The sequence below is a fragment of the Alligator mississippiensis genome, chromosome 2 (genome assembly GCF_030867095.1).
Source record: "Alligator mississippiensis isolate rAllMis1 chromosome 2, rAllMis1, whole genome shotgun sequence".
Classification (NCBI taxonomy): domain Eukaryota; kingdom Metazoa; phylum Chordata; order Crocodylia; family Alligatoridae; genus Alligator; species Alligator mississippiensis.
Genome location: NC_081825.1, coordinates 146,519,162 through 146,532,877, shown reverse-complemented (window position 1 = coordinate 146,532,877; position 13,716 = coordinate 146,519,162). Strand labels below are relative to the sequence as shown.

The window sequence follows — 13,716 nt, the reverse complement described above, 5'->3', positions numbered from 1 at the left end:
GAAGCTCAGAGTTTTGTGTTGGGTTTTTTTTTTTAAGTTTAGATTCTGGAGGAGTTCTCAGGTTCCCACACTTGTCAGGCAATGCTTTCCACTTGTTCCATGTGAGTAGATTTTGTAAGCCTGAAGGTGAGGGACTTTCTTTTTTTAACTTTCACGCTACATGTAATGTTCAGTTGTAATAGCTTGTTCAAAATCAAGCCATGTCCCAAGGAGTCAGCTGTCTGTAATTAGGACAGTGTAATCATTGGCAGATGTTACCTTACTTTTATCAGCTTGTCTTAGCTCTAATTAAGGATGATTAAAATAGTTGAAAAGTCTTTCAAGTGGAGATGGACTTTTTGGTCCCTAGGTCCATGTAATAGAAACAGAACTATAACTTGCCTTGGGTTCCTATTTCTGGTGCTCTCTAATAATTCTATAAATGTGTTTGTTTTTTTTTCTCAGATTGTTTTAAATAAAAATGTTGATTTAGTAACGGTTAACGTAATCCTCAAATCCAAAATGTTGGTGCTTTTCTCCTGTAGGTCTGATAACACTTCATAACGTGAGACACCTAAATGACTTTCTATTTTTCTCACCTTATGTATTTTAGAGAAGCAGGTCATGACATCCAAGGACAGCTGTCTTTCAGATCATCTCTCTTCTTTCATTATGTGACTTTTTGACCCTTGAACTCTACTTTAATAGGTGAAATTTCTTGGGAATTCTCCAATGAAACTTTTTTTTAATTTGGTCATAAGTATTGATTAGTCCATCTCCTCCCCCTCTCCCCTCTGCTCCCCCCTCCCCCCCCAATGCTTTTTGAGGGAACACGTGTCACTGTCTTAGCAAGAAAGATCTATGGTTCGATAGAAGCTTGCTTATCCCTTACGGTATAAATGACCAGCAGTTTAGGGCATTTATTTGAGGGCGAGGTCTTGGCCTACCCTGATTTTTCAGTTCATGGCTGTTCCAGGGTGGGATTGTGTGTTAGAAACCTAGAAAAGTCTGTTTTTTATCAGGAAGCTGAACAGGAAAATGTTTTAAATCTCAGGGTCTCATGGCATAGGGAAATGTTTCCTGTACAGATTTATTTTCAGGTGAGGTGTTTTCTTTTTTTCCTTCATAGGTTTCTGATGAACGGTCACTGGAACCCTTAAAACCTTGTTTTATAGGTATTAAAAAAGCAGCATTTAAGTGGTCTGGGTATAATTTTTTTCTTCTTTCAGACTGGTTTCTACTTCCTTAGCATATCTTTCATAACTTAATAGTTCTTGAGTTTTCAATTTATTCTTCAAGGGTACATTCAAGTTACATTTCTCATATAAAGTGCCCAAACCCAGAAAAAAGCCTGCCATTTAGACCTCTGGACATAAAAAGGTACCAGAAAACTGTCTTTGCAGATTTGCTTTTAGAAGTTCAGGCTCTTTCTACCTCTGTAACCTCTCAGGACGTGGCAGTATAAACTTCATGACTATTCTTTAAAACTTTGTGTACTAAAGAATGCCATTTTTGGAGGGGGTTCACGGATAGAGATTTCTTTGGCTGATACCGATCCGATAGCTCATTTACAGGAGCATAGCTGGGCAATGTGGAGAGCAGCTCCCTGCAGGTAAGTCTGTGGAGGGGGAGGGGCATAGGGGAGCAGATCAGAGTCACCATGGTGAAAGGAAGGAGTGGGGCTGGGCTGGGCTGGATTTGGGGTTGGAGGTGCTGCCCAGTCGGGGTGGTGAATTGGGACCCTGGGGCAAGGAGTGGGACAGAGCTGTGGGTTGCTCATCCAGGGGATCAGTGTCCTGGTGCTTAAAAATGGTGGTGGGAGCACTTGAACTAAAGCTCATCAAATGAGCTTTAGTTCAAGTGCTGCAGCCACCGTTTTTAAGTGCAGGGGTACTTTTAGGAGCAGGGTTGAGGTCGGAGGTGGGCTGTCCACTGTGGGCTCGGGGCTTTCTTCCCTGCTGCCTTTGCCCTGGGAACCATGCAGTGGCCACACTGTGCCCCTGCTCACCCAGTGGCAGGAGGTACAACTTGCTGCCCCCACTGCTGCCGGGCAGGCAGGAGGCAAATGGCCAACATACGGCTCCTGGGACAAAGGCAGCAGGACAGAAAGCCTCCAACCCAGAGCAAGCAGCCTGCCTCCATCTTGCGCACAAATCTGGGAGGGCACATGCTCCTCCATGCCTCCTTGGGGGGGGGGGGTGCATGCAGCAATGGGGAGCTGCCTCTCCTCCCCACCCCATCCCTCATATCCCCAGAATGAGCCGCCCATGGTACTGTCCCGCTCCCCACCCTGGCCCCAGGGATTCCATTCACTGCCCTGGTTGGGTAGTAGCCCCAGCTGTTGCCCCACTCCCTCCCTCACCATGGGGCCCCCAATCTGCTCCCTTCACACCTCTTCCCTCCCCCATACCTCTTCCCCTCCAGAGACTACCCTGCAGGGTGCTGCTCTCCACTCTGCCTGGATGTACTCATGGCCATGTGCATGCTGCAGCTGCACACTTGCAGCATCCAGAGGCCCTGGTCAGAAGGCATATTTATCAGTACGTTATCAGCTACACTAGTCCAAAAAAAAAGCCAATAGCCATGGTGCCGATCCGGCATGGCACTAATATGTTGGTGCACCTCTACCATTTTCGTGTTTGTGTTTGGTATGTCATCCCAACAAAAGTAGGACATAAATTCATATAAAATGTTACTGTATCCTGTTCCTTCAGGATATTCTTGTGCATGAGGTAACTCTTCTTGGTAAAGAAAATATCCTACCATAGTTGCCTTTGTAGACTTCTGCACTGGGGTTGCACCAGAGACTAACAGTTTAGACAATCAATTAAGAGTTAGATCCTATAAAGGACTTAGGCACCTAAAAGTTAGGTGTCTGGCCCTGGCCTGGAATCTAGAGTCCTGTTTTAGGTGACTAGGTTCCTTGTGAAATGTGGATGGTGTCTTTTACATCACACGGTCAGTGGTTAAAAGATGCAAACATTCTTAGGGGCCAGTGTAAACCTCTTGCAAAGTAAATTTCTGAACCAGTAGGATGCAGTACAGCTTCTATTTGTACACTCCTTCTGGCTCAATAAACATTGGATTACTTACTCCTTCACATTACAGCTTCAAGAGAAGTTTTGGAGAACACATTCAACCAGAGAAAGAATGGGGTTGTCTGACTGTACAGCTGTAAGGAGAGTGCTGTGCTACTCTAGGTCTTTCTTTAAACGTGGACTCAAATATTTTATAAGTAAGCACAAAGAAGCTATTTAGACTTCCAGGGAACAGTTAACTGTTGTAACATTCACAACCAATCCAAAAAACAAAGGCTGGGAGGGAAACCATGGTTAGTCATTGTTGATTTTCTTTCTGTTTTTTCAAATTGATGAGGGCCTGATCCCGAGACATCACGGAGTCTCCTGCTGCCTTAATTGAAGAATGGTGGTACAAGCAACATGCACAGATACTTGAATTGTTGCTGGTATTGTGAGCAGCTCATTTTCTATTTCTCTTGGTGGCTGCAAAATTTTGATCTTGTTTTCCCCATCCTGCAAGAGGGTTATTTTTAGAATTAACCTTTTATCATAGTGTTTTACGGCTTATGGCTAGCAATGTAATAGTTAGAATAATGCTTTCATCGTGAAGGGCAGATGCGGTCTCCAAACCATCTTTGTGTATTTTCCTTCTTGAGGGGTTATGACCATGCTATGAGCCATTTAGGAAAGAGTTTTAAAGATTCATTTTGTGAGGTTTCAAGCCAATACATTTTAAGTGCTGCTTTTTCGTTTTTATTTTTTTTTTTACTGTTCTTTAGGGACACAAAAATAGTACTTTTGGTAGCACTGTACTGAAGTAAGTTTTCCCTCTCCCCGCCCCCCCACTTACAACAGCTGGTAGATCCCTAACGTTGGATCTGGCAAATCTGTTTCATTTCACTTGTCATGAGGTAGCAGTTCTGCTGGTCACAGGGGAATCTCTCAGTCATTTAGGGGATTATGTTGAAAGAATGATATGTAGATAGATAAGTATGTGAGTAATTGTTTAAGCACATGTATGTAGACAGAGTATATCTTTCTGGTTTGCTCAAAGTACCATGTTGTGCTAACCAATGAGAACTGACCTTTCTTTAGAAAAAATAGCAAAGTGCGAACATGTAACAAGGTTGAAGTCAGTTATTTAAATGAGTTTTATCCTCATGTATTTAAACCCTTAACTTATTCATTTAAATCAGTCCTCCCTACTTCAGATGGTGCCAACGAGCCCTGTTCATAGACTAGGATGTCCCTGTTCATGGTCCTTGCTCCACAGGTTACAGTCTAATAGGTAACTGGCTCCAAGGTAGGACTCGGAGTACTGATTGACAGAACTGAGTCAGCATGGAGGAAGGTGGCCAGTGGCATCCCTTAAGGTTCAGTATTTGGACCAGTGCTTTTCAACATGTTCATCAATTATTTGGATTCGGGTGTTAAAAATGTATTGGCAAAGTTTGTGAACAACACCAAATTATGGGGGAGTGCTGTCACGCTTGATGACAGGCTGGAGATACAGGCTGACCTGGACAGGATTGTAAGGTGGATGGATCAAAACTTGATGATGTTTAACATAGAGAAATGTAAAGTGCTTCGTCTGAGGAGAAATAATCTGCAACATTTACAGACTTGGCAGTGCTACACTTGCCAGCACCACAAGTGAAAGAGACCTGGAAATCATAATAGACCACAAAATGAACATGAGCCACCAATGCGATGCTGTAGATGGCAGAGCGAACACAACGCTGACATGCATCTGCTGATGCATGTCAGGCAAGACTAAGGATGTCATCCTCCCACTCTACTTGGTCTTGGTGGGACTGCAACTGGAGTACTGTGTCCAGTTTTGGGTGCTGCACTTTAGGAAGGATGTAGAAAAGCTTGAGAGAGTCCAAAGGAGGGCCACACGCATGATTAAAGGTCTGGAGATCAGGTCATATGAGGAGAGGCTGAAAGACTTATGACTGTTCAGCCTGGAGAAAAGAAGACTTAGAGGGGACTTGGTGGCAGTCTATAAATATATTAGGGGCAAACATCAGGGCCTGAGGGAGCATTTGTTCACCAAGGCACCCCAGGGGAACACTAGAAACAATGGACACAAACTATTTGAAGATTTCTCCTTATGTCCAATCTGAAGCAACTTCTTTACGATTTGAGTGCTTAGGGTCTGGAACAGACTCTCCCCAGAAGCGGTACAATCACGTAGCCTGGAGGTCTTTAAAAAACACCTCGACCTGCACCTTGTTGGGGTCAGATGACCCCAGCAGTCTTTCCTGCCCAAGTGCAGGGGGGCTAGATCCGACGATCTGATGAGGTCCCTTCTAGCCCCCAATATCTATGAAACTAAATCTATGAAGATAAAAGAACAGATGGATACAGATAGATGGGAAGGAAGTAGAAATTAATGAGATGATTTGGTCAGCATATGACAAGTAGTGCTTTCAGTGTACAAGTTGTTGCCAGGCTTTCTTTTTAACCTCTCTATTCCTTCAGGTTTTGTATCCAGTTAATTAAGTGACTGTTTAAGCAATGGTGCTACTGTATTACTTAATGAGTCCTTATAAGTAAAACTGTTTTGTCTTACAGTAGTTCCTGGGGGTGGCATAACAGCAGGCTATGCTGTCATCACTTGGAAGTAAAGCTTTCGAAGGGAAGTATTTTTGCCAGAGATATCTGAGAAACTTAGCCCCTTAAACTGTTTGCTCGTGAGTGAGCTGCCTGCAAGCATGCCCTTGGATCATATCAAGTTATACAATCCAACCATACCCTCATTAGGAAAGGTCATTATAATTTTACCTGTAAGGAGTAAGAAATAAGGGTGATATAATTTATTTGTGATGTCAGTGCAGGTTTTTGGCTGGCGCTTAAAGCATGACAAAATAAAATCTCTGAAAGAATAATAAAAACAATACAAGTTTAATAGAGTTGCAGGTTCTTGTGTATTTGCCACAATGGTTCATAATAAGCCTGTTGATACATTCATGTTGCTCTGTTTCTGCTGAAAAATCTGGAGCCTGATTCTATAGAAGCAAAACTGGTTTGATGGACAGAACTTCTTTTAGATGTGTGACTCTCAACCAGGGTGGCTAGGGCAACTTGGGGTTACCACCAGATCTTTTGAAGAGTGCCATGAGGCACAAGATAAGCCAGGCTCAGACATGTCCCAGCCTGGATAATCCTCTACTTCTGCTGCCCAACCCCCATGTCAGACAGTAAGCACTGTAATATATAAATTAGTTTTTGGAATTGGGTGTTGCTCAATTTACAAAAGTTATAGAGGACTCCTTGAATCCATTGAGCAGGTGCTTTGAGTCCAAAAGGGTTGAGAACCACTGTTTTAGATGAATGAGAGGTTTGCATGTATACGGTATATGGGTCAGGCCCTTAATTTATGTATTTTAAAGTATGCAAAGCAGCACACTCATAACTTGTTACCTCAACAGGAACTTGAGGTAATGGTGTAACCAGGGTGGTTGTTTAATAAACTGGGGAAAGCTCAGTGAGCATGGAGCCTACCAGTTGCCAAGTGATTAAGATGCTGTATTTAATTTAAATCTGTTGGAGAACATTTACTTATTAAAAACAAAGCCTACATAGGAAAGAGACAGTGCAGCCATATAACTTTGCAGTAGCTGCTAGATCAATTGGGTTGCAAATAGTTTGTCATTTTAAACAGCTGTTAGGTCTTGTTTCCTGTTTAATGCAACTTTAATCATTTAATTTGCCTTTTTTCCAATGCTGGAATACTTGTTGCTGCACTAATTGGACTTAAAGCAAAAAGGGTAAATGTATATTTTTGGAAAGAACATTTAAGACTTTTTAGTAAAGGTCCAAGAGGTTCAGAACTTAGTAACTGAAATGTGCAGCTGGTACTTCGACCAGTAGTGTGTACAATCTTTTGTTACTATCTCTGGGAATCAACAGGGCTTAAATTACAGAAGAGCTCTTTGAATTCTGAGGCCAGTCTAAGCATTAACTTAAACTATAAGCTAAAAAGTGTGTAGAAAGTCTACTGTGCAAAACAAGCTTATTGTTTGTTTGTGATGGCAAATGAAAATTTGCTGGTGTTACAGAAATAATTTTCTCCATGAGTAGGGAATGATAGTTATGGTATAGTAATTTGTTCTTTTCCAAAACATTAAAAATAATAAATAACCAACCTTTCATGCTAGATATTGCTAATATGCAAAATGCCCGGTTATGTTCAGGATAGAAATTGAAACTAATATGGCTTAAAACAATGGTTCTTAATATTTTTAGACCCAAGGCACACTTCAGAAAATGGCCGCTCTTAGTTTCTGTTTGCATTTTTACTATGGAAAAATAATAGTGCATTTTTTCTGTTGCATGGGACTCAAGGACCACAACAGGTCAGAATGTATGTACACTGTGGATTGGTATTTCAAATCTGACTGAGGCACCCTAGCTGAGAATCACTGGTTTAAAGTCATACCAAGAGTCTGTCTTTTAAATGTCTTTTAAATGGCCCTTCATTAGCATCTGGGCTGAGCAGGTTTTGTTGCTTGCTGCTTCTTGGTATAAGGGTGAGTAAACAAAAAATTGAAACTGAAAGTGTTATTGATTGAATCGGCTGTCTGTAAATTGCTTTAATCAGCAGCTGCTTAAATTAGTGAGCTAAACTGCGTTTATTTCTCCAGCTCCTTTATTTTGTGGTGTAGTGCAACTACTCTGGTCTGGCTGCTTATCATGACATGTTGCAAATTTAGACATGCTGATATTTGTAATGTATGCAGTCTTTGCATTTCAAACCATTCAAAATGGTAGGCCATGAATTATGATTAGGCATGCTGTAAAATTGGCACTTCTGTACTTTTCTCCAGCTACTTGCGAGCAGGTTTGGGAAGACAGAATTTTACTGTAGTTGCACTCTGACATTGGAGTGCTAACGCTAATACAAAAACGTGAAGAGGGTATTGAAGTTGGCTTGTCCACCTTGGTGAGAAGACAGCAAACTGATAGCATAGGGAAAGCTTTACCTTCTGATTTTCTGTTCTCCATGTCTTGGTTGATGTTGTTGTCTTTTCAATGTGAGATACAGTACAGGTGTCTGAAAACCATATCTTTCAAACAGAGCTATGTATGGAATCCATTACAAATTTTGCTTTTATTTCTAGGCAGCATTGCACACTGCTGTCCTGCTGATTTTTACTTCATAACTGAAGTGGGTATTTTGCATACGTCATACTTCCAGGCTTTCTTTTCTAAACCTAAAACTAGTGAACAGGGCTTTCCAGTACTCCTAGAATAATAAACGCAATAATCTTTCACTTGGAAAAGTAGCGCTATTGACTTGGCTCTTGAATGACTTGTTGATAAAATTTATCTCTGAATAGTTTTTATGATAGTAGATGGAATACCAAAATTAATAAATTCAGTGCTATGAATTCTTAGCACTGTAGTGGGGATTTACATAAAGCAGCTCTTTGGAAACTTCTCATTTTAATTCCAGGTTTTCTCTGGCCCAAACAGCTGTTGCTGTATTGCAGTGATGCTGAAGATGTCTGATTATAAATTAGGATTGAAAGGAAATTCAGGTAAATGTATTAAGGAATGCAGGATGGATGTCACATGGAAGGTGTACTTCTACTAACATTTCCCTTCCCTTGTGCCCTGGGACTAGTGCATCCATATTTCCCTCTTTCGTAATATATTTCTGCAAAACTTAGTACGTAGTATGTTTTCATGGAGTTAAGTCATAGCTTAATTTAGCTTTTTCTTTTTCTTTTTTAATTACAATTGTAGTGCCTGGTCCTTGCCTTACTGCCAGAAGTTCTAATATGGAGGTGGTGTCAGCAGAAATGAACAGCTTGCTCCCTGAGGAAATAATGGACACTGGTATAACTCTCGTGGAAGATGATAGTATTGAGGCTGTTATTGTATCCTCACCTATGGGAGAGTCCGTTCCCATGGAAACAGAACTGGAAGAAATTGTGAACATAAGCTCAACCAGTGACTCGGCAAATACAACTACTTCCATGGTCACTGCAGAACCAGTTACTGTGCCCAGCAGTCACTCGAGCCATGTTGGAGTGAATACTACGATTACAAAAACTGACACCAATGCAACAATAAAACCTATGTTTCAAAGTGGCCTCCATAAACTTGGTGCTTCGACTCCAGTGACTATATCAGCCAATCAGATTATTCTGAACAAGACCTCTGACCTTAAACTTGGCAATCAAAGTATTAAACAGGATGGACAGAAGCTAATTGTAACAACTTTGGGAAAGTCTGGCCAACCAATTGTTTTAGCATTACCACACAACCAGCTACCCCAGGCACAGAAGACCACATCCCAAGCTCAAAGTGGAGACTCTAAAGTACCAGGCCAGCAGATTAAAGTAGTTACTATTGGAGGGAGGCCAGAAGTGAAGCCTGTTGTTGGTGTTTCAGCTTTGACACCAGGAAGTCAGCTGATAAACACTGCAGCCCAGCCTTCTGTATTACAGACCCAGCAGTTAAAAACAGTGCAGGTAAAAAGGGTTTATCCCTAATGATTTTGAATGAACTGTTTTGTTATAAAGCTAAAACTGCTGCCAGGTATGTTAAAGAAGATGTGATCATAGACTTCTTAAAATTTATCTATTCATGTGCATGTGTATAGAATATTGGGGGAGGGGAGTTAGTCCATGAATTTGTGTGTATATTTATTTAAAACGTATGTTCTTTACCTTCAGTTGCTGCCTAGGAGCTTCAAATTTGTCTCTGTCTGCTGTCAGAATTTGAGTAGAGGAATTCTTTTCTGAATCTTTCAATAAATCATGTGTACTTTAGGAAGATTGAACTGAACTCTGCATATATGTTGTTTCTTCTTTCAGAGTCCACACTACTTTTTCCTCTAGCTTGAACATCTGCTTATAGTTAGATGTTTGCAACAAATAATCTGAAAAGATTTTACAGCATGTGGGAGGCGGGGAAGAGGGAAGAAAACAAAAAGGTACTTTTCTTCCATCCCAAATTGGCTTAAGCCTGGTTATAAGTGCTTATGAACTAGATTTTTTCAGAGCCTAGGCACTCAAATCCCTATCTTCTAAGCTTGACAACAATCTTGGAGTTATTTAGCTTTAGACTTTCTAATCGCTAGATAGCCTGTCTTGGTCTGAACTTTCTTTCTTATACTGGTATGGCATCAATCAGTTTCAGGAAAAACTCCATGACAGCCGTCAGGTATAACATAATCTCAAAAGTGGTAAGACTTATGAAGTTTCTGTTCTTTACAAAGTATTTAGACTTCTAAAGGCTGTACCTGGATGGGGAAAAACACCTTCCCACAGGTACTAACACAATGGAGAAATTAAACTGAACAAAATAGCTTGCCTTGCATGGGAAATGATGAAACTGTAAACAGACTATAATTAACTAATTGTTCAAATGGGGTATTTTAGAGCATGCAGATCTGAACCAGGGCCAACAAAACTTTTGAAACTACTTATTTTAAAGTACCAGGTCATCTCTGAACTGTTCATTCAGGTAATCTTTTTGGGTACTTTGCAGCCACATCAAAGCTGGATTCAAAATCCCTGACCGACATGATTTGTTTAAATTTGAGTTTTTCCTAGCTATTTTTTCTTAGTTCCATTGTTAATGTGAAGGTATTCAGAATATTTTTGAAAGGCTTTGAGTCTTGGCTCAGCATAGGGACAGTCAAGAATGGAACTGTTCCTGCCATTTGGCTTGAGCTTAAGGCGATGCTGGCAGTAAAAAGAAAGCTGGAGGGGAAAATGTGTACAAATAGTGTTGCACTTTCTGGTCACACTGTTCATGATTTTTCACTTGTCCATTTTATCTGAGACCAGACAAATCAGCTGTTCTTCCTGATTGTTTTCTACTATTTTAGCTTTTAAGAATCCTGAAGGCTTCCGTAGCATAACAAGTCAATCATTTCTGTCCATCTGCAATATTCTGTACTGCTCTTATAAAACTGACTTACTCTTTCTCTTTTGGAATCTCACTTTAGAAAAAGTTGATTACTTACAGAGCTCAGGTAGGCAGGCTGTGGGGGTGTAGGGAAACCCCTGCCCCCATGACACAGTCCCCACTGCTGGCAGCAGCACCAGGCGGCAGGCACTTGGGGTGCTTGTGGCCTGCACGGGTGCAGCCGCCCAGGGGCTCCAGCTTGTTCTGGGAGATGCATGTGGCAGCAAGGAGCTGAGCCAGTCAGGCTCACCTCTTGTCACACAGGGCTCATGTGCAGCTCCCTGGACTTGTGCACTACCAGAGGGAAGCCCCATGCAATGGAGCTGGTTGCCTTTCCTGCTCCCTACTGCCACTTGCAGATCCTGGCACCTCTTTCCCCCCTCCAGGAGTACTTCTGGGGGCAAGGGGAGGGACTTCCAGTGGCTAAGGTCAGGGATTAGGGGGTGAGATTTTTAGTCTCAAGATGGAAACCAAGGGGCAGGGCTACTTTGGTGAGCTGTCAAGGGCCACAAAAACTCATTAAGTGGCCCTCCAGCTGAAATAATTGCCCACCCCTGTTGTAGACTTATTCATTCAGAGGGGTATGACATTTTGTAGACTTTGTCAGATACTATGTGGAGAATGGAGAAAAACTGGATATTTGATTAGTGAAAAGCCTAGCTAAGGCTAAAACCACACTGAAATTTTTTTTGCCAGAATAGCACTTTCAGTTAGGGGTGTGATATGTTTAACTTACCTTATGTTGATACAAAAAAAAAATCACCAGCAAAACTGTTCTTGCTTGTACAGTTTATTCCATTCAGGCAAGTGGCATAAGATATATTAGTAAAACAAGTTCTTGCTACACTAGAAGGGTTTGCCAGGTACAGTTGTATCAGCATACCACTTCTAGTATAGACTAAGCTCTGAGTTTATAATTTTTTTTTTTTCCTCCCACTAGCCTTGTAAATCTTAATCTGGCTCTAAGAGAGGGAGCTAGAGAATCAAGTGTACCTTTTCTAAAGAAATGAGATTGAACAATATTTATATATTCATATGAGAAGCATGGGAAACAAGCATGAAGAACTGGAAGTACTGTCATAGGTGGATAGAACTTGTACAGACAGCACATGCAAGGGGTGGGGGGAAGGATGAAATGTTGCCTTAGTTATAATGGTTTTGTACTAGTAAGTAATACTGTCCTTTCCTCATATATATGCCATTGCCTTATGCACTTGTTCTGAGGTGTAGTGTGAGGATGGAAGTAGGCTTGTTAATACCTCTGGGTGAAGGTCAGAGGGGTGAAGAGCAAGGATTGTAGCCTAGTGGGCATCTGTTGTAGATCACCAAACCAGGGGAAAGAGACTAAGCATTCTTTAATCCTGGGGTGGCTAACCTGAAGTACGACTGCCACAAGTAGCATGAGCAGCCTCTGTGTGGGGTACGCTGCAGATTAGGGAGGGGACAAGGCAGTACGGCAGCAGATAAGGCAAGGGGCAGAGAGCAGCAACAGATCAGATGGGGAGCACAGGGCAGAAAGCAGAGAGAGTGTCAGGCAGGGAATACAGTTGAGAACTGAAAGCACAGCATCAGATTAGGCAGAAGAAGGGTATTGGAGTGGCATTCAGGGGCTGTAGGGCTAATTTGTGGCGCACCTGCAAAAAAAAAGTTTAGAGCAGAGCTGCTCAGCCAGCTTATGGGCCAGATCTGGTCCCATAGGTATGTGGGGAGCTTCCATGGGTTATAGGCCTGTGCACTAGATCAGGCAACACGGAACCTGATCCTAGCAAGCAGGGCTGGGCAGTGGGGTCCTGCTCCCAGTGTATGGGGCTGGGCAGATGTGGGGCGCAGCCCCTGGGTCCTGATTCCATCACATGGGGTCAGATCCATTCCATGGACTGTCCCCACACCATTCATTTGCTTGTGAGTCAAAAAGTTAAGCACTGCTGGTTTTTGAGAATTGTGACGTACATTGCTTTACGATCTAGATTCTGCTCTCCAGTCTAGCTTTTTGATGCTGCTTGTCACTTCAGAAACTAAGTGACTGAGTAAAGTAATACCCTGGCACAAGACATGACTGAATTTTGAGAGGGTGGTGATTCTGAGTCCAACAGGTAAAAATGGAGGGGGGCAGATGTTTTGAGTATACTATTCAAGGTTAGTGCATGTATGTTATCTTCTTCAAAGTTGTGGAAGCAGTTTTACCAATAAATAGTTTTTTTTAAATTGGTGTCCATAAGCATGTTATCTGTAGAGAGAATTTCGGCTACCATTAATTTTAAATGCTGGGCAGCTTTTTCTTGATTATTTGATATAAACCCCAAATAATAGTTGTGCTTCCAGCTTTTACTTGCTATTTTTTTCCTTTAAATGTTCCAACTAATCATTTTGGGAATTTTGACTCACTTAAAGGTTTTAGCACTGTATGATGTCTAGCTTACAGTTTTTTATGTTTTTCTTTCCATGCTTTTTGAAGTACGGCAAACTTTTTTTTTTTATAGTTTCTGAAACTGTAAAGAAGAGAATGTGAAGTAATCATAAGGGGTGCACCAATAGAGATTTTTTTGGGGCCAATACCAATGACCAATTTTTTTTTTTTTTTTTTTTTTTTTAAACGAGCCTTATCGCCCAATATCAATCTGACTGCCAACATGCAGCTGAGCAGCTTGGAGAGCAGCATTCAGCTGGTAAGTCTGTTGTGGGGAAAGGCGAAAGTAGGGAGGTAAGGGGCATGGGGGGCAGATCAAGGGCTCGTGGTGACGGAAGGAGTGGGGCTGGGGCCCGTGCAGGGGCAGGCGCTGCACAG

General features: G+C 41.8%; 1 protein-coding gene across 7 annotated transcripts in view; it reads left to right on the top strand.

The window, feature by feature from the left end:
* Positions 1-13,716, top strand: part of LIN54 (lin-54 DREAM MuvB core complex component) — a 72,660-nt gene that overhangs the window by 19,650 nt on the left and 39,294 nt on the right. For 2 of the 7 annotated variants that reach the window (XM_006271158.4, XM_014596329.3), the window contains exons 1-2: positions 2,157-8,548; positions 8,757-9,487. In XM_006271158.4, coding sequence (XP_006271220.2) covers positions 8,503-8,548; positions 8,757-9,487 — 777 coding nt within the window. In that variant the 5' untranslated portion in view covers positions 2,157-8,502. Of the gene's footprint in view, positions 1-2,155; positions 8,549-8,756; positions 9,488-13,546; positions 13,598-13,716 lie in introns of those variants that run through there. The other 5 variants (XM_059722236.1, XM_019483940.2, XM_059722235.1 and 2 more) reach the window with 4 other exon arrangements.